General features: G+C 38.3%; 3 protein-coding genes across 6 annotated transcripts in view; 2 read left to right on the forward strand and 1 right to left on the reverse strand.

Moving 5' to 3' along the window:
- Positions 1-1,663, reverse strand: part of LOC103473498 (complement C1q tumor necrosis factor-related protein 3-like) — a 5,732-nt gene extending 4,069 nt beyond the window's left edge. Inside the window, exon 1 of the mRNA XM_017308010.1 lies at positions 1,589-1,663. The gene's annotated coding sequence lies outside the window, so the exon portion shown is untranslated. The remainder of the gene's footprint in view (positions 1-1,588) is intronic.
- A 15-nt stretch (positions 1,664-1,678) lies between these two features.
- On the forward strand, positions 1,679-14,441 carry slc25a1b (slc25a1 solute carrier family 25 member 1b). Of its 3 annotated transcripts, none has more exons than XM_008423281.2 (10): positions 1,935-2,017; positions 7,273-7,295; positions 8,697-8,804; positions 9,858-9,957; positions 10,673-10,811; positions 11,521-11,605; positions 11,835-11,939; positions 12,024-12,139; positions 12,222-12,295; positions 12,902-14,441. In XM_008423281.2, exons 2-10 carry the CDS (start codon positions 7,280-7,282, stop codon positions 13,014-13,016), a joined length of 858 nt encoding a protein of 285 aa, XP_008421503.1. In that variant the 5' UTR covers positions 1,935-2,017; positions 7,273-7,279; the 3' UTR covers positions 13,017-14,441. The 3 variants fall into 3 exon arrangements, with proteins under 3 accessions (XP_008421501.1, XP_008421503.1, XP_008421502.1); XM_008423280.2 differs by lacking the exon at positions 1,935-2,017 and adding an exon at positions 2,294-4,131; XM_008423279.2 differs by lacking the exon at positions 7,273-7,295 and having other exon boundaries at positions 1,679-2,017.
- A 797-nt stretch (positions 14,442-15,238) lies between these two features.
- pi4kaa (phosphatidylinositol 4-kinase, catalytic, alpha a) overlaps positions 15,239-20,105 on the forward strand; it is a 31,900-nt gene continuing 27,033 nt past the window's right edge. For both annotated transcript variants that reach the window (XM_008423282.2, XM_008423283.2), the window contains exons 1-5: positions 15,239-15,451; positions 18,308-18,424; positions 18,502-18,595; positions 18,678-18,766; positions 20,020-20,092. In XM_008423282.2, the coding sequence (XP_008421504.1) occupies positions 15,353-15,451; positions 18,308-18,424; positions 18,502-18,595; positions 18,678-18,766; positions 20,020-20,092 (472 nt within the window). In that variant the 5' untranslated portion in view covers positions 15,239-15,352. The remainder of the gene's footprint in view (positions 15,452-18,307; positions 18,425-18,501; positions 18,596-18,677; positions 18,767-20,019; positions 20,093-20,105) is intronic.

Raw genomic sequence — 20,105 nt, forward strand, 5'->3', positions numbered from 1 at the left:
GATGGATGGATGGATGGATGGATGGATGGATGGATGGATGGATGGATGGATGGATGGATGGATGGATGGATGGATGGATGGATGGATGGATGGATAAAAATATTGCAGACCAAGACTGTGTGTACCACCGTTCTCCAGCTCTTGTCTGCAGAGTTTTACATTTTGTTGGCAAAAAATAAATAAATCAACCTTCATAAAGAAGGTTTCAACACAATAAAATCAAGAAAATATGAGTTTGTTGGTATTATTGTGTAAAGTTACTAAAGGGATGCATAGCTTTTTTTTTTATCAATCCTTGACAGAAATCTGATTTCTGTTGGGAGGGGAAGAAATAGTTTAATTTTAGTGTATATATTAATAAGAACCTGACTATGCAGATGAAATATTAGTGTTCTGTAGAGTCATCCTTTTTCACATTCCTTAAGTAATGAAAATGCTGCAAGAATATTTCATTTTAAAAGCTTAGTTTTCAAAGCTAAGGACTGCAGCTAGTAGGCTGCAGTGGTTAAATTGCAGCATTCTAGCTATCTTTAAAAAATAGAATATTGCGTAAAAGTGCAATATTTCTTGCAAGTCATCTCAGAAAGTGAAATTATTTCAAATCATCACACAGAGTAAAATGTTTTGAGCTTTTATTTTATTTATCTTGTTGCAATTTTAATGATTATGGTTTAAAGGTTAAAGAAAACAGGTCATTGGAGTTTGCTGGTCAATCAGGAACAGCAACACCATGGTCACTGAAGCAGCTTTTGTTATTTATAGAAGTGTTGATTGGTGCTGCTGGGAAATCAACTTAGCATCTCCATTCAGCTTATCAGCAGAGGGAAGCATAAAGTGATCTAGCATTTCCTGGTAGACAGCTGTGTTGACTGGGCTTGAGAAAACCCTGTGGACCAGAATCCACTGGCTGTGGAAACCTTGAAGCAACATTGATTCCTCTTAATTTTTCCTCCACACCTCAGTACCTTGATTTCCAAATGAAAGGCAAAGTTTGTTTTCATCTGAAAAGAGGACTTTGGACCTGTGAGCAACAGCTCATTTGTTCCCCTTTCAGCCCAGGTAAGACCTTTGTAGCCCAAGTGTAGATTCATTCATGCTTAGTGACTTTGGATGCACTACAGCACTACAGCCTCAGTCCACTTCTAGTGAAGCTCCCCCAAATTTCGGAATACATTTTACCTGGGAATTTTCTTCAAGGTTGTGGTCATAGCTGACTGATCCAGAGTGAGAGACTGTTTAGACACAGGAAACCTTTCCAGAGTTTTTGGGTGACACCATGAGTTTCCAATAGTTCACTATTTCACTGAGAAATTGAATTTTTCCATTATGTGTAAGCCATAGCCATCAAAATCACTACAAAATAAAGACGTTGAATACTTTGCTTTATGTGAAATGAATCTATATAATATGAATTTGACTTTCTGAAATGACTGACAAACAATGTTGAACTTTTTTATATATATATTCTAACTTACCCCTCCAAATAAAACTGCCACAAAGCCTAGATTCCCAGTAAAAGGTAAACAGTGCCCTCTGCTGGCAAATTCTTAGAACGAATAATGTCGGTCCACCTTAAAAAATAACAAACATGGCGTTTTTCCGTGTTGGTGGGGAGAAGTGTCACGTCCTGCCCCGCCCGTCGGTGTTTTCAAGGCTCCGTAAATGCCACGGAGGGAACTTTGCTGTCAAAAGTCCACAGACATCATGAACTCCTGATACGCACTAAGTCCAATGGTCAACATCGCCTGGCTGGTCTTTGGATGTCCGCGGCGCCGCTCTTGCTCAAAGCAGCCAGTCTGCATGAGGACTTCAAAACCGAACGAGTGTGTGGCGGCCAACTGCGCGTGTTGATTTAAAAACTGAAAAAAAAAAAGAGAAAAAAGTTAGGCCGAGGGGACCGCAGGCATGTCTGAACCGAGAAGATTTGTGAGTCCGTTTCACCGACCGCAGTTTTTGGCTGCTGCAGCTCCGGCGGGAAAAGCCAAACTAACGCACCCGGGCAAGGCTATTCTGGCAGGTAAGGAAGGGGCGATAGCGGGGCTGAGCGCTGGGGTCTGCGCCGTGTTTTTACAAGCTCCGCCGCTGTCAGCTCACTGGACTCAGCGTGTTTCCTTTCGCTTCCCAGGGAAACGTCTCACTTTTTTAAGGACTACTCTGCTAAATTACTAATGAATGTGAATATCTAAGAAAATATGTGTGTTGACCAAGGTATTCTCAATTGTAATGTTGGTGTGTTTCTTTTCGTTTTTTTATAGTCATTTTATAGTCATTGCGGAACAAGTTTGTTTCCGATCCTACTTTAGAATATATCTGAAGTGTACAAGAATTAAAAATAAATCCAAAAAATTTTATTTTACACATGAAATCAGACGCTCTTAAAACAAAATACTTGAGCCAGTGTTGTCACAGGAATGTGTATGTACTTTTGACCTTTGACCCCTTCACCAGCAACATTGCTGGTGAAATACGAACAGATTCCATAAATCCAAAACTCTGTTATAAAGAAAAGATGTATTGGCTGCCTTTATTTTACAAGTTGCAGCAAAATCAATGCAGATTCTGCTTTGTGTAAACTACTATAGTTAAGGTTTGATCTGTTTAAATATTTTCTTTTGCGAACTAAGGATAAAGTAAAAACCCAGAATCCTTAATGATGCTGTGAATTAAGCCTTTAGTTAGCACTAAATCAGAAGTTCTGAATCAGCTACCAGCTCCAGCATCATGTGCAGCTCGTGCCACCCCCCTTGCAAGAGTGGTTCCCTTGGCAGTGAGCCATTACAAGTTGATAGATTAACCTAATAACGTTTTGGAGCCGTCTACATGGGCCCAGTGCTCTGTTATTTTATTACACTGACATAAAAATCCTTTTGAGCAGCATAAAATCTGAAGGTGCATCGCTGAAGTTTAGCTAGTTCAACTTCAGAACTAAGTGTTTTTGCACTAAAGCATGTTGGCATCCTCACAGTATGATTTTCTTGTGTAGTAATGCCACATTTCATTTGCAAATCTTAAACAAAAATCTGCATATAATGCTTTCATTTCTGTCATGTTAAGCAGAAGAACAACCACTATTCTTTCATGTACTGAAATCTCTCTTTACATCTCAGTAAAAGGAGTTTAGAAATGGTGGAACATTTTAGTGCTGTTGAAAGCACAACTTTTAAAAATGTCCCTTTTTTTCACACTATCTGACACTGAATCAAACTAAAGGTTTCCTGTTTTAGGTCAGTAGAGATTCCTATTTGCTCAATTAAATAATAGTAAGAGGTTTGCTTAAGGCATTTGATTTGAATCTATTTAGATTTAGAGGTTTACGTACACTAAAACAGGGGTCTGCAACCTTCACAATATTTTTTACCCCCAGTTCAGCGCCGCTAGCAAATGTTTGGAAAAAATACATCTTATAGTTTTCTTTTTTATAAATATCTAATGACAGCAGATATTTTTAAATAAAAATATGCTGTCATATTTAAAGAGCAACCACTTTCTGCCTATTTTCAAAGTGTATAAAAAACGTAGCACATTTTCAAAAAGATGTCTTAATTTTTTTTATGTGGGATGTTGATATTTGCACTTAGTTTCCAGCATGATTAAAAGAAATGTAGATCTGAATAAAAACCACTACTACTACTACTAAAAACTGTCGATACTTTTACTGCGATTCTGTGGTGAAAAATTAAATGTAATTATTCCATGAAAAATCAGAAAAAATGCTAATGCATTTGTTGCTATATCTATTTTTGAAATGGCAGCTGCTGCAGTTTTTAGTCAAAGTTTTTTGGATCCATAGGTTGTAGACTCCTGCACTATGAAGAAGACTATACCCAAATAACATAGGACCACCCAGTCAATGATTTCATAGCTTAGCAAGCGTCTGATAGGTTAATTCAAAACATCTGAGTCAGGTGGAGGTGAACCTGTGGCTGTCATATTCACCATTTCAAGTTTTTGTTTTTCTTTTAGAGGAACCGTATAGACACTGGTTTATTTCACAATCACTTTAAAGGAACCTGGGCGGTCCACAGCCTGGCCCAGTTACAGCTGGTCCCTTGGGTGAAATGGGCCAAAATTCCAGCAAGCTATTGTGTAAGAACGCACGAAGTGTTTGACCCAAGACATGGAGTTTAAAAGGTGATTCTGCCAAATACTACGGACTCCGGTACTGACACTGACTCATTATTCTGGGATGTAGTTAACATAAAACACTTCCTTAAAGAAGAGTTTAGCGTGAGCTAATGTCAGACAGTAAGGAAATAAATAGTCTTTTTATCCATTGTTCAAACATCTGGTTTCATCTGTAACTTGAGGTAGTGACCAGTCTATGAATACTTATATTAATGCTTCCTCATTCATTTTCTGATACTAAAAGATCTCCAGATCTTCTTTGATGTGGATCGATGTATGTCAGCAGGGATCTTCAGTTTCTGGAAAACTGAAGATCCCCATTGTAACTAAACAGAACATACAACAACTTTATTCTGGATTTTTTTTTTGTGTGTGAAAACTTAATGGTTTTTTAATGAAAAATGTCCCAAAGGCTTCTGTCACTCATTATTAGTGATGATTAAATAGAGCAGATGAAATGCTTTTTGATGAGAGCTGAATGGAAGTGTGTGATCAGAGAAGGCTTTAGGACAGTTCTTAGAGGTGTTTGGCATTTTGTTCTGAAATGTTCCACTTTGCATCAGGGACTCGTACCTCAGACTTCAGCTCAAGCCCCTTTTGGCCCCCTGTTTCTCCAGTCAATCAATGACAGACGGTTGAACTCACAGATCAGCATGTACTGGAGAATAATCTCATATCTGCAACGTTGCGTCATGGGCACCGTTAACTCAGATACCGTGACTATTGGACACTACTACTACTGATCACGTTTAAAACTTCAATGAACTTCACAGTCGTCGCCCATCGTTTTCCTGAAAGTGACTCCCTGTGTGTTTATTAACCTGCTGCCCTCATTGGGTTTGCTCAGAAGCCCGGGTCCTGGCGCTCGCGGTCACAAGCCACGATGACGAAGCACTTTGCTCCCAGATTACAACACGCCTGCGCCGGCCCCAGGCTCAGTTCAGGGGCTCAGCACAGGGGCTTAACTTTCCTTTTTTTTTTTTCCACTGATGTTACAAACAAATTGCTTTTTTCAAACTTGTCCTCAGGGTGGAGTGGTCAGGGGTAACATTTGAGGGCATAAAAGCAACAAGCTTACTCTATATGTTCATTTAAGACAAAACATGAAGAAAACACTGTAGTCCTCATAGTTGCTACCATAGACTGGTTTTCTGCACATCCACTTGTTTAAAGGTGCAGCTCAGAAATGTTCCTGTCTCTAGCAAATAAAAAAAGGAGAATGGACAAGCGAATTACTACCTAAGGATTATCTCTATTTAAACAGAGCAACTTTAGAGATTCTGTGTTGGATATTTCTAGTTCTACTAATTCTACTTCTAACCTTCCCTTAAATGGGATCTTAACTATAGCGGGGCTGAAACAATTAATTGGATTAATCGTGATGAATCAATTAATTGAAATAATCGTCTAGTAATTTAGCTATTAGCCTAAAGAACAACATATTCAGAGCACAAGTTAAGCCAAATCTGTAGACATGTATATACATGTTGTCTGTAAATGTGTTCAACACAGAAATCATGAAGTGGTATAACTTTAGCTTCACCTGGTTCAAATTCTATTAAAAAAACTCCTATTGGACACATTTTGCTAATCCAGTTATTAATCACTTAATCCCACAAAAGTAATCAACAGATCATTGCTATACTGTATTGATGTTAAGTCAAACATGTTGTGGAAAGGAGTATTTTTAAAAATGCAGATTCAGATTTTTTTTCTCTTTTTTTTTGCTAGAAATTATCTTGCATTCACTTAAAGAATGCTGCTGTTGCATTTTAGGCAAAAATAAATGTTTTTCTTTTTAAAAAAGGAATTGAATTACTTGTTTGTTTTTTATGACTTAATATAATTCTTGGATTTAAAAATAAGGCTTATGTGGTTAAATGAAGAATCTGCAGAATGCGAAAAGTACTCTTATCTGACTAATCATCAGAATAATTTATAGAGTAATTACTATTACTAATACTTATTAGTTGCAGGCCTCAACTGAAGCCTAACTAGTACAGATCTCTTGTGTTGTCACCATACTCACTATTTAAATGTTAAATGTTGCTGTTACTAGTGGAATCCCCCAGAGGCTAGTTGTGTTCACAGATAACCTAAAACCAGTAAATAACTATGTAGGAATTTAGGTCTCGAATACTTTAGCAACTTTTTTGGCCACATATTTTTCCCTAAAGTCCAAAAAAAAAAAAACAATACTTCATTCCAAATGTCAAGCTGACATATGTGACCAACTCTGTCGACAACGTCGTTGTGGCAACGCGCTGCTCCTCAATTTCTGACTTGCAAACTTGCGGGACGAAAACCAGCGTGATGCATGTTGTAGGAGGTTGTTTCAGATCTCCAGCACAAATGAATGCAGATTTAGCTTGTTGCTCCTCTTAGATCTCCCTTTAGAGATATCTGTGTGTCCGTGTGCTTGAGGCGTTTCGACCTCAAGGAGACGTCCGCGCGCCTCCTCAAACGTCAGCATTCCATTCAGAGATATGGAGTTTTCACTGAAGCTGTACGGGAGCGATGATGTGCTAGTTTATCCGATGTTGAATCAGAGAAGAAGAAAATAAATTTTTTTCAGTATTTGTATCTTTGTCAGATGCCTGTGGAGACACCTAGTAAGTGGGCAAAGATAAGCAAATTTACTCTCATCAGAGTTCGATTCACATCTCCCCTGGTGAACTAGACTTTCCAGGTAAACAAACTAGAGTCGTATTAAGGCAGACTAAACAGGGCTGATGTGAATGCACCCTTAATGATTGTTTGACCATCTACGGCTACAAGTAAAATACTCTATGCACATGTTTGTGTTCCTCTGAGTGGCCAAATTATTATTTTCTGAATTAATCAGAAAATGAGGTTGGGCTGCCATCAGTAGAAGTCACTCCAAATATCCAGCGTACTGACATGAGCCGATCTTCATCGTCGCAGACGAAGCAGCCGCATGACATAGCATGAGACTGAATACCGTGACTATTAAATCAAAAGTTTCAATGGCTTGTTTTTACTAGTTTGATAAAGTCTCTCTGGAACCTGGTTAACTCTCATTAGAAGCACTACAGTGTGTTTTGTTTGTTTTCATCCTGTTAAAATGATGTTTAAATCGACGGAACACGTCTGAACTCGATAAACTGGTTCTTTGTCTTTCCCTAGCTTGAATATGTGGACCACTGCAGGTACTGCCAAGTCTTGTCTCTTGATGAATGTGTTGTGCACTGTGATTTTGATCCTGGCTTAATTTGTAGTTAGAGCTTCAGAGCCAGCTTCTAACTACACTGCCTGGGTGTGTCGCATCCAGCACTGTTGTCACATTTAGAACAGGTTTTCATGAAACACTAGAAGGTTTTTGTGCAAGCCCCGGTTTGGGAAGGCTGCAATTCTGTGGTTGTATTTTGCACAAAACCCCCAACTTGTTTGAGTTGATTGTTGGCTTGAACCACTGCTGTGCTGAATTTCACTGCATGACTGTCTTTTTTTTTGTATTTTTTGTTGAAAATGCATGTTAAGAGCATCAACACACTATGCCTTTTTTATTCATTCAAACTAAAGCAGAGTTGTTGTTTTTTAATGAAGCAATCTTAAAAATAAGATTATATCTCCCATTTTATCAGTGTGTTTTTTCATGTTAGCTTCCTTCCCTTTATGCATACAGTACACCTCTTGTTTGCGTTACAAGAATGTGTCCACTCACAGACACTGGATCTGCTCTGGTGGCTCACCAAAGTGCTGATCAGGAAGGAGGTTACACGCCCCCTTTGACTTGGAGCGGGGCCAAGGGGCGTATCTGAGGGCAGAATCACACTGAGATCAGCCCAGCCAATCAGCTGCAGGCGCCGTGTTTGCTGTTCAACAGCAGACGTGTGACTGCCAGGAATTTAAGGTGGAACGGCTCCACGCGGTATCGTACGTTGGGAGTTTTCACAATCCAGCACCGGCATCACTAACAACTCTTTCTTTGTGTATTGTTTATACATCTTTATGTCTCACGTCGTGTGTAACGCTTTATTCATGTTTTTAAAGCATGTTGTGTTGTATTTTATTCCGTGTGACAAAAACAAGAGAATGTTCATGTTTAGTTGTGTTAGATATGAGGAGCATTATTAGCACCTTCTGACTTTTTAACTTTACAACTTCAAAGTTGTTACATAAATTGAAATGGAAAGAAAATTATGAATGGTTTTAACATTACTTACAAAGAATCTTTAGATACGGACTTCTGATTGTACTGACATCTTATTTAGGGGTAAGAAAGTAAAGGGGACTGAATACAAGTACATACCATATATTTCAGATTTTATGTATTCTTATGCAATTCATTAATCAACATCAATGTGGATGATTTTTACTTTTAGATATTTTTGTTCACAATTTTATAGGATACTTTGATCTATTTTGTGTGTAATTTTTTTTAAACAAAACTTAAAAACTACAAGCTATGAACGGGACATTTTTTTGTCCCGTATGCTGTTGTGTAATAAAGAGCGGTTGTGTCCCTCGGTGGCTCCCTTTGTGTTGGTACTTTGACCCGGTTTCGCCTCAGGAAACCGTCTTCACCCAGATGTTTTGTGTTCACTCAGGCGGGATTGCAGGAGGCATTGAGATCTGCATCACCTTCCCAACAGAGTATGTAAAAACACAGCTGCAGCTCGACGAGAAAGCCAACCCTCCCAAATACAGAGGAATTGGTGAGTTTGCCCTGACTAGTGCAACCCAGTGTGGCCTAAGCAACATCTAACTGATTATTTGTTGGTTTTGGAATTTGAACCATTTTCTTTTGTTCCAGAAACTTAAAGGGACGGTGTTATGTCGCATCAACTTTTCTGATGTTCATAATGTTATTCCCTCATGGTGCCTTTATTCTTTCATGCATGTTTGAGATCTCCCGTTGCAACCATTCAGCCGTTCAAAACGTCTGGGTGAACGTAGCCACGCCTTCAAGACGCAGCTCCTCCTCCTCAGAGTTACGGTTTCCAAGCTTCCCAGCTTCTGCCTCATAGAGGAGACCTCCCCTCTCCTCTCCTCCACTCAGCTCCTTCAGACTAACTAAAATTTCTTTTAAGTCATATTTGACATAAAGGATTTTTTTTTTTTTGGAAACCACTATTCAGTTGAAGTGAAGCAGAAGAATTGGTTATTTGTTTTTATGATGTTTCCCCCACCATGTTTAACGGTTGGAAGTGCTTCATTTGAAAGTCGTACATAAATGGACTAAATGGTAAATGGACTGAATTTTTATCAGAGGTGTCCCAATACAATTTTTTATTTTTTTTTACTTTAGATACGATGCGTAGATCGCGGCTTTTAGATCGAGCATCCCAAACATTGAGGAGTGCCCAACATGGAACAAAAATCAAAAAATAAAAAAAAAAACAGCTTCAATTATTACTGAATATTGTGTTTATTCCATCATTCAGAACTGCTGTCGCCAAGAAAAAAAAGTTTTCCAAATAAGACAAACTAGAAATGAACTCACCTTTTAAAGTGAGAAGAAAATCTTTTTATGCTCTATGTATATTTAACCTGTGATAACTTATGTTACCTGTGATAACTTATGTTATCACAGGTTAAGAGTCAAGCAAACAGACGTTTGTTACATTGTAAGCCAACCTTTGACTTTTGAACCTTGGCACAGATCTTTATACAAGCCCAACTTGAAAACAAAACTCCTCTGATCTTTGTGTCTATTTAGGTGTCATTAATGCTTTAAAAAGTAACTTGTGTCCATTTTGTCCTAACAGTGGACTGTGTGAAGCAGACAGTGAACGGCCATGGGGTGAAGGGGCTGTACAGAGGCCTGAGCTCGCTGCTCTACGGCTCTATACCCAAAGCAGCGGTCAGGTACTGCAGCCGCAACACTAAACACACAAGTGGTTCTCTAATAAACTATAGAGTTTACATTCTCTGCAGCAGCCTCTTTCCTTTTACACTGATTGTGTTTGTTATTGATACAAGCATTGTAACAGGCATTAGATTAGAAAGTAAAGACTTCTCCATGTGAAGCACTCATGATGTCACTGTCATGTCAACAAACAATTTTTTTTTGTCTGAGAAGTTGCTAAACGTAGCGATAAAATTGCTAAGTTGACAACAGTGGAGGGACTATTGTTTAACTGTGTACATCCAGATGTGGCCCTGTGGGCAGGCGTGTGAGTCAGCCCTCTGTCCCTGCAGATCAAACAAGGATGATTTTCATACCTTTGCAAAAGTTAAGATCGGTGGATAAAATAGTTTGTGATTTCCCAAAATTAAGGAAATCTGGGCCAATTTATCGGCGCACCGCTAGTATTTACATTTATGGTACACTGAGGGACTCCAGACAATAACTGACTTATAATAACTTATTTGGTATATTCTGTGCTATTGTTGTTTAATAAACAACAACTTTCTTCCATATTGCTCCATCAGTCCCATATGGACTGATATGCTTCATGCTTCAAATCATGAAGCATGAAGGAAGCAGGAAGCTAAAACTTCCTGCTTTCAATTATGCAGAACCACCCAGAGTTTCTCTGAGGTGTCAGTGATCGTCTCCATGTCCTCCTCACCCTGGCAGGTTCGGGATGTTTGAATTCCTCAGTAATAAAATGCGAGATGAGAGCGGCAAACTAGACAGCAAGCAAGGATTCCTCTGCGGTCTTGGAGCCGGAGTCGCCGAGGCTGTGGTGGTAGTCTGTCCAATGGAGACTGTTAAGGTATAATTAAAAAGTCACAATAATTTGGGGAAGAAAAAATATTTTTGTGTACACACACAGAGCCTTGCAAAAGTGTTCATACCCCTTAAAGAGTTTTTGTCACTGTACAATCACAAATCTCTTTGGATTTTATTGATTTTATATGATAGAGCAGCAGAAATTCATACATGATTATGAAATGACAAAAATATACATAGTTTTTCCAACTATTTTATAAATAAATATCTGAAATATATACTCTGATATCCCTAACTGAAATCTAACGTAGCCATTTATTCTTCGCAGGTCATTTAACTAATAAAATTTAAAAAAATATTAGTCACAATTATTTTTTGTAGCACAATGAAATGGAAAAAAGCTTCGGGGGCATGACTGTTTTTTTAAAGGCACCAAAAATGCAAATGAATGTCATAAAAAAAACAATATGTGTTGTTTGCATCTCAGGAAATTCACTGTTTTTCTTGTTCTATGAGAACTTACATTTCAAGAACAATCAGTTCTCAGAGAAGAAGAAGTAGAAGAAGAAGCTGCAGCAGTGGAAGTTCTTGTGCAAAAGAACAAGTGAAAATATGTCTGGATGTATTTTATTTTACTGATGTTTGATGGATCTAAGCTAAAGCTCAGCAGCATCACCAAACTCAAAAACAGATTCCGGGCTCCTGTGTAATTTTACTCATGTAAACAAACTTCTTCTTCTGTTTCTTTTTAGGTTAAATTCATCCATGATCAAACATCAGCTAACCCAAAGTATAAAGGATTTTTTCACGGGGTGAGGGAGATTGTAAGGTCCCAAGGTGAGGAAGGTTTTATTTACATATACTGCCCCCTGCTGGTTAACTACCACTATGCACACATTGGAAATGATTGATTCCGCTGGGTCCGTGTTGCTTTCGTTCAGTTGAACAAAAGCTACACAGACCAAGCAGTTCATCTTTCCTCTCTGATTCGTTTATGTTATTTTAACAGACCATATCCTCCTTCCACTTTGTTAATGAAGGGTTTTGTTGTCTAACTTGTCTTCAGGACTAAAGGGGACCTATCAGGGACTGACTGCCACTGTGCTGAAACAGGGCTCCAATCAGGCCATCCGCTTCTACGTCATGACCTCGCTGAGAAACTGGTACAAAGGTATGAAAACAAACTGCTGCAGTAATAAAAGTCCCTCTAAAGCTGCAGCTCTTTCAAACAGACCGCTTCTCGTCCCTCTTAAAGGTGACGACCCCAACAAAGTCATCAACCCCCTCATCACCGGGCTGTTTGGAGCTTTCGCCGGAGCCGCCAGTGTCTTTGGAAACACTCCACTGGATGTGATTAAGACCAGGATGCAGGTCAGCTCCCTCGCACATTTGATCCTCACCTCAGAACTCGACCTGCAGTGCTGTTGGTGACGGGTTGTGTTTTTGTCAACAGGGACTGGAGGCCCACAAGTACAAAAGCACAGTGGACTGTGCCGTTCAAATCATGAAGCATGAAGGACCAATGGCGTAAGTGCAATGGAACAGACTGAAGCTGGGGATAAAAGTTTCTCTTTTTGGTCTCTGCTGTGGTTGCCCTGTAAAGAGGTGGCGACCTGCAGGATGGATTCCACCTCTCACCCAGGGACTGCTGGAGATTGCCATCACTCCTACTCAGAAACAACCAATCAGAGCCAGGAGGAGGGTCTTAGGACTGTCGGTCATGCTGGTGTACGCATTGCTCACAACGTCCCCCACACTGCGTGCATGAGCTCACGATTGCTGGTTTGCAAAAGCTGTGTACATGCTGATCTCTTAGAAGCTAAGAGATCAGCATGTACACATGCATGATTGACAGTGCTAAGACCCTCCTCCTGACTGTGATTGACTGTTTCTGACCCAGATCGGTGCATTTCTGCAGATAACAGTAGGATCACAGGGAGAAGGCAGAGGAGTTAGATTTTTTTCCCACAGATTATCTGTCTCATATTCTACTGTCAGGACATAGCGATGACTTAAACAAATATGTAAAAAATGTATTTTCCTAAAAGCTAACTACATACTGCAGCTTTAAGTAGCAAAATCACAATTGAATCACAGTGTCTTCACGTAACATCGTGCTCTCCCCATGTCCAGTTTCTACAAAGGTACTATTCCTCGTCTGGGTCGGGTGTGTATGGATGTCGCCATCGTCTTCATCATCTACGAGGAAGTCGTCAAGTTCTTGAACATTGTGTGGAAGAATAACTAAGCCGGACGCCCGCGTGCTGCACTACTTGGAGCGCTCAGACAGTTACTAAAACAGGCTAAAAATCCCATCTTCTTAAATCAGGTCTTCTAGGTCCTAACGTCTACCTCCAAATATTTTCAGGTAGAAATCAGAAACGGGTTGGTTTAGTACTTCATTCTTCATTCTTTGTTTCTTACAGCACAGCAGCAGTGCAAGCATTACCACCCTACCTTAGAGATGCAGAAATGCTGCTCACGTTTGCTCTTTCCTCCCGCCTCTCTCAAATTTCCTGATGGGGCAATTTTCCTTAAGAGCTAAGTGAAAAGCAGTCAGTAGATCTGCTCTACTAAAAGAGATGTTAGTGCCTCTCAGCACAAACTAATGCTGTGTTCACTTGATAAAAAAGCTAACAGCCAGCCCCTTATAATGTGATTTAAACACTAGAGGAAAAAATATATACTTGAAGGAAAAAAAACAACAAAAACAACAACTCAGAAATCTAACATTTTAAGCCCTTTATAATTTTTTTTCACTTGTGAGGAACTAGAGTTTATTAAATTGGTACCTAATGCAATAAATAATATGCTGCTGAGGGTCAAATAAATAAAGGAACAAATGCCTTAATTCTAGAATGTCTAAACATGTAGATTGTTATGAGGTGTAATTTAAAGATATTGCTGTATGATAATTTGTTTGATATCCTTTAAGGATGAGTCAGAGGTGGTGTGAGGAGGGTTCACCGTTAATTCACAAAGATGTTCTATATTAATTTATGCGTTGCCCTGGGAAGTGCCTGTGTTTTCTGTGGTTCGTTTTGAGCTTAAGGATGGGAGAAGGATGTCTTCCATCACTACAGAGTTTAGGAGCGAACTCGGTTTTATACACTGTTGTTAATTCTCCAGCTGTGCCTAAGGTATTTCTAACACGTTTATATCTTCTCAACTCATCTGTATCGGCATCAGTGTTTCTTTATACTTTTTTGTTATTGTTTGCTCTTTAAATTGTATACTTTGCTTTTAAAGTGCTTCGGATGCAACTAATGGTGCCTTTCATCTCTGTCCATAGATTCTTTTGTAATACAGGCACCTAATTTCGGTCTTTCTCAAGTTAATTGCCTTTACTTTTTATGTCATCTGAGGACCTAATGTGCCAACTGCTGATTATAATAACACAATTGTATGTTATGGACTTAGAGCTTGTAGCTTGTGAAACTGGCTTGTTTACATGCAGTTCTATTACTTCTTTTGCTTATTGCAGTCTTTGTGTGTAACACCTTATGTTTACTGTGAATTACACTTATCTTTCATGTTAATCTCTTAACCCTTGCCTCCATCACAGCTATTTAAATATATTTGGGGTTTTTGGATTAACACTGAGAATGTTCACAGACGGTAGAACTTCATGTGCCTTCTGTTTCATTACCACAAATAAACATGGTTCAGACTATTTGCTCTGTGTGTGTTTATTTTTTGTTGTTGTTGTTGTTCTTTGCTCACAAACTGTACTCACACTGTACCATTGTTAGTTTTGCATTAGATTGACGATGATTTTGTAAGGTGTACATGGAAAATTAATGCTTATTTATTAAACCCTGGCAGATTAAAGTATTGAAATTATTTTCACTTCCCATAAGTTTCTATCTTATAGAAAGTAAGACTAGAACATATAAAAAGGAATAGGGAAAATGTTATTTTATGAGCATTTGGCACAAACACCACGTGACCAAACCCTTCTGAAAATTATACACAATGGTAGCAAGACAGAAATAAATACCTTATATAGGCCCACTTCTACTTATCGTTAAAAAATGTCTTCACATCGGGCGATACCGATTTTGATATCTATATATTGTGCATTCCTAAAAAGGAGTTTCATTTAAATTGTGTTTTATTTACATTTTAGTAGAACGTGAAATGGTAGAAATGATTTGTATCTTTAATTTATACCCTTTTCTTTGATGCCTCCACAGATTTGATCAGATTCCACTCATAAGAACGATGATGGTAAAAAAACTAAACATGAAGCCCAAATCTGACCTGAATGAATATGAATTCAGCTCATCTAGAGATTTTTTTTTTACAAGTTTATAGCCTGAGTTTAATATACCAATAATAACTGTGAACAATACTCTAAAAATAGAATGAATTGTCAAACTGCAGAAAAAAGCGGAATATACTAAATTTCTAAAATAGCATCGATGGAACCTGTTTTCCAGTTGCACAGTGGTTTATGACCTTGTTTGGCACTGTTTGGCCATCTCGCCCACCGTAGTTCTAGCAGCCTCTGTATCTACTGTGGTTGGGCCGAACGATAGAAGATGTTTGTGTCTGTGTAGCGGCGTCCGGGAATGGTTAAACATGTCTCTGAATGGAGGAGGATGCAGAGGCTTCTACTTCAACACCGTGCTGTCTCTGGCTCGGTCGCTCGCGGCTCACCAGCACGCGCCGTTAGACAAGGTAAGGATCCGGCTAGCTGGTAATGATAGGCTAGTCACAACCCTTTACACTGAATTTGACATTGACGTCCTGAACTTCGCTGTTCTCTCATTACCGGGTGTGTTCCAGTGTTCCTGTGGGTCGGAACTGACTTTAAGTTCCTCTGGTAGTTTGGAGGTTTATTGTTATTTGGAGGTTTAACGTAGCTACGCAGTGGGTTTTAGTGTCGGCTGGCTGTTTTTAGCCCGCAGTTAATCTGCTCAGGGTGGAACTGAATGAGCCCAGTTTGATTTCTGCAGCCTCTTCCTCTATTTTACTCTCCTTTAACTTCCAATGTGCGTCATGGACATAATGTAAGAAACTCTGTACAAAACAAACAAAAAATCTCTTTAGACCAATAAAAGTTTCAGGACATTCTAAAGAGCAAGTAAAAAAGAAAATGAAAAAAAAAAAAGAATCACATTTACAAAGTTATTCTGCTTAAAATTAAATTGCAATGCACTCCGTTCGATTTTAAATATTAGGTTTGACATTCGGATTTATTTTAATAGTAAATACTAGAATTACATCAAACATCCTGAGCATGTACAACAGGGAGGAGGGCGACAATGAAAGAACTGTAGACAGGAAGAAACATTGAAAGGAGCCAAACCCAGGAAGAGCAGACTGCAGTGTTCATGAAAACAGTCTGGTTTGAAGTTACAGTCTGACCTTTTTGATAAGCAGCAATGAATTTAAATTAAATAATTCATCCATTCAAGTGTTAATCAATTATTCAATCCATGCATCCTGTCCTGTGGTTGAACTACTATTTAAATGTTTTATCAATGTTCTGTTTCAGGCTCTCTCTCTTTTTAAATATAACTCAGCACTCATCCGTCTAACTTGTGTTTATTCTGTTTATCACCTACGCCATCTTCATACTAATATATATACTGTTTAATACTTTTTGTCGTTGCAGTGATGACAACAATAATCTCCCTTCTGATCAAATTTCAATTGAATTTTGATATCTTTCAAACACATAGAGAACAAGAGTAAACACAATTAATCCCCCAAATAAATTTACACTTGGGAAGAAGTACAGACTTTTTTAGTCCTACCTCCTCTCCAAGACTTCGTAATAATTTGTTCTTCTGTTGCCTTATTTTAAATGCTAAAATAATAAATTCAGCAGGACTTAAGCAATAATCCTTTTGCTTACTCGGTTAGTTTTTCTGTGTGATTAACAACAACATAGGACTAAACAACACACATTTCCATTGATATACTACTATAAAGACTTATTGTTGCTTTTTGTTGAAATTAGACTTTCTATCATTACACACACATACCCGCAACACATTCCGACCATATATGGACAAATTCATATACAATTGTTTGTGTTCTTGTATTGCATGTATTGCATTTACACATACATGCATGCACACCTACTAACACATACAGGCATATAAATATTAATTAGCCATACCAAGGAAAGTGTGAGTCGTAAAGTTAATGTTAATATGTTATACATGCACATTAATACTTGTAATTTATCCATCTCTACCCGTTTATCTGTACAAGCAGCCAGAGGTTGAGCCGGTTGGAGGAGAGATTTCAGAATTGGGAAGTTTTGAACAGGAAGCACCTAATGTGATGAAAGGGCAGTTTCAACAACAATACCTCTTTACTTCATGGTGTTTTTACGATTGATGATCATTCGGGTTTGTTTCTGCTTTTTTTCTGGGTGTTTGAACTTTGATTTGAGAGAAATTGTTTGACTCACTGAGAAAGTTACAACACAGTAGAAAGCAGAACAGGAAGTCACAATAAAACAGCGATTATTATACAGCTAGTCAGTAAAGTCAGTCATTTTCATAGGGCTTTTAGAAGTACAACAGTTTTGTTTCCTTCAGGGTTTTTTGCACACTATGTTAAGTTGAACTTATGTTAAGTTGACTTGTTATAACTTTTGTTCTAACAAGTCATTTTAAGTAAATAAAAAAAAGTAACATGTTGCATAACTTTTGCTAGATGATCCTCGCACAGACTTTCTCCCATAGGAAAACTTTGAAGTTCACAAACAAGCATTTGTAATCACTCTTGTATATTTTGCTGACAAATGTTCAAACAAGAGAGATCCATGAGATCAAACTCTTAGCCACTTGTTTTCAAATAAACAGATAAACCAAATGATTATGGTAATATTTTTGTAGAAAGCTGTGTTGTTTTTATATCATTTTCTATTATGGCTTTTTGAGTTGTTACAGGAGATTTTTGGCTTAGTTCCTAAAAGGCATTTATCCCAACCCAATCATTAAGACTAATGGAGCTAAAGTGTCCCTGCAGGGAAAAAGCTATGTCAACAGTAAATGTGTTAGTTACAGGTTTTCCTAACAATGTATTATATAAATAGGACACCAGTCACATAAAGAAGAAGTGTAATTTGTATTAAAGTGCTCACAGTAACTGCAGTCATCATATTTTCAAATGCATTGATGTTTATTGAAGCTTCCATTGAACAAACAGTGGAGAAAATAATAAAACTATACATACAGATAGTTTGGAGTGTTTTAAACATTCATTGGAAATTATCGTCCCAGCAATAAATCTAAATTCTTATCATGATAGGAAGTTTATCACGATAAATAATAAGCGATAAGATAAATGCCCACTCCTATACATGAATGCTTTTTTTTAATTAATCACAATACATTGATTTTACTGTGGCATCATATTAATTTATTAAACTATACATTTTCAAAATGACTCTAAAATTACACATTTCTGAATTTAAGTCAATGCTCTCTTCTTCAGCATTTGCCTTGGTTGCCTTCTAATTCGTATAGTTGAACAAAAAAGTCTGTTTTATTAACCCTTGCTGTTGCTCTGCAGGTGCAGAAGCTGCACTGCATGTGCCCTGTGGACTTCAGAGGCGTATTCCAGCTTGATGAGAGGAGGCGGGACGCCGTGACTGCTCTTGGGATTTTCCTGGTAGAGTCCAACTTGCAGGTAAATCCCGTTCCGTCCGCTTTGTCGTGCGTTCACGCCAACGGCGACTTGCTAAACGCGACGATGTTGTGTTGCAGCACAAAGACGTCATCGTCCCCTACCTTCTTGGGCTACTCAAAGGGCTTCCCAAGGTTCAGTGGATCGAGGAGAGCTCTGAACGCAAAGGGCGGGGTCAGTATCACTGTGGTGCTCAGGTTAAGTCTGGAAGTTGTCATCGCAAGGTTTTAATCTCTGTTTTCGTCTCTTGCTACAGATGCTCTTCCAGTCGCAGAAAACTTCAGCTTTTGTCTTGTGACGCTGCTCTCAGATGTTGCTCAGAGAGATGAGAACTTTAGAGGACAGGTGTGTGCTTCCTATTTACTCATACGGATTCACAGACACATAGTGTTTAGTGAGTGCTTTAGTAGAGTAGCCGTGGATAGATGCAGACTTGAAATAAAATCACAAGGCCTTGGTTTTTAACCCCTTATTGTCTATATTTATTTCATATTATATAATAAAAATAGCAGAATCGTGGTTTTGTTGTCTGGCAGATGCTATATCAAATAAAGATTCTCTTTATTTATACCTAACACAAATGTATAGTATGATGCAAATTAGTGATGTAGGGCATAATAGTAATTGAATGCATTTTCAACAGGTATGTAGATTCTTTTATTGATGCTGCTGTGGCTAAACAGGAATACAGAATCTGTTTCTGTAAAATCACTCTGGTCAACCGTCACAGTGCCTGAAATGCAGTCTAATGCTGTAAAATCACTCTGGTCAACCGTCACAGTGCCTGAAATGCAGTCTAATGCTGTAAAATCACAGCTAGTGGTGTCTTTATTTATTAGGTTTATTCGATAGGGACAGACACAGCATAAGATAATTTGATGTGTGTCATTCACGCTCTGACCACTAGATGTAAAGTGCTTCCAATAAAATCCTAGGTATGTGTAGAATATTCATCAGTAGGCATCTCTGCAGCATTTAGACACAACACAGTTTGAGGTGATTTTGTGATAATAGTCCAAAAATGGTTGAGAGTTTGGAATGAAAAGATTAAACGGCAAGTAAGTGTGTTTAGGAATAAACAAGCTGCAGTTTTAGGCTATATTTGTATTAAAAAATTTATGAAATAGAAGAAAATAACACATGACTTATTTAAATTAGATGGAGATTCTCAGGGATCTACACTTGTATTTGTTTTTCTTTCTCTTTTTGCCTTTATCCTTTCTTTGAGTCAACTTTTCCAAAAATTCAGTTGAGTTTTTTGATCTGCTGATGATACATAGATGACCTACTGAATGTTATCGTTTCTTCTTGAATGGTTGGCTGGTGACACCCTTCATATAATCCTACATGACAACAACAATGCTCTAAAAATGCAAATGTCCAACTCCGCTTAGGTCAAAGGAAAAACTGAATTTTGTCCCGTTGTCGATGTCTTGATGCACTGTGACACCGTAAGGGCCTAGAAAATCAATGCTGATTAAGAAAACATCTGTTCCCTTGTCTGAAGATAGAACTATACAGTTATAACATACATGAGATTTAATGACTTTTGCAGTACGTCCTTTTGAACTAGCTGAAAAGCCAGCAATGCATTTCAGATCCTGGAGGCGCTCATGGACATCATGCAGGTCCTCCAAGACATCTGCAAAAATCCAGATGCTCACGATAAAGGTGCTAACCCAAC

The sequence above is a fragment of the Poecilia reticulata genome, linkage group LG12 (assembly GCF_000633615.1).
Source record: "Poecilia reticulata strain Guanapo linkage group LG12, Guppy_female_1.0+MT, whole genome shotgun sequence".
Taxonomy (NCBI): domain Eukaryota; kingdom Metazoa; phylum Chordata; class Actinopteri; order Cyprinodontiformes; family Poeciliidae; genus Poecilia; species Poecilia reticulata.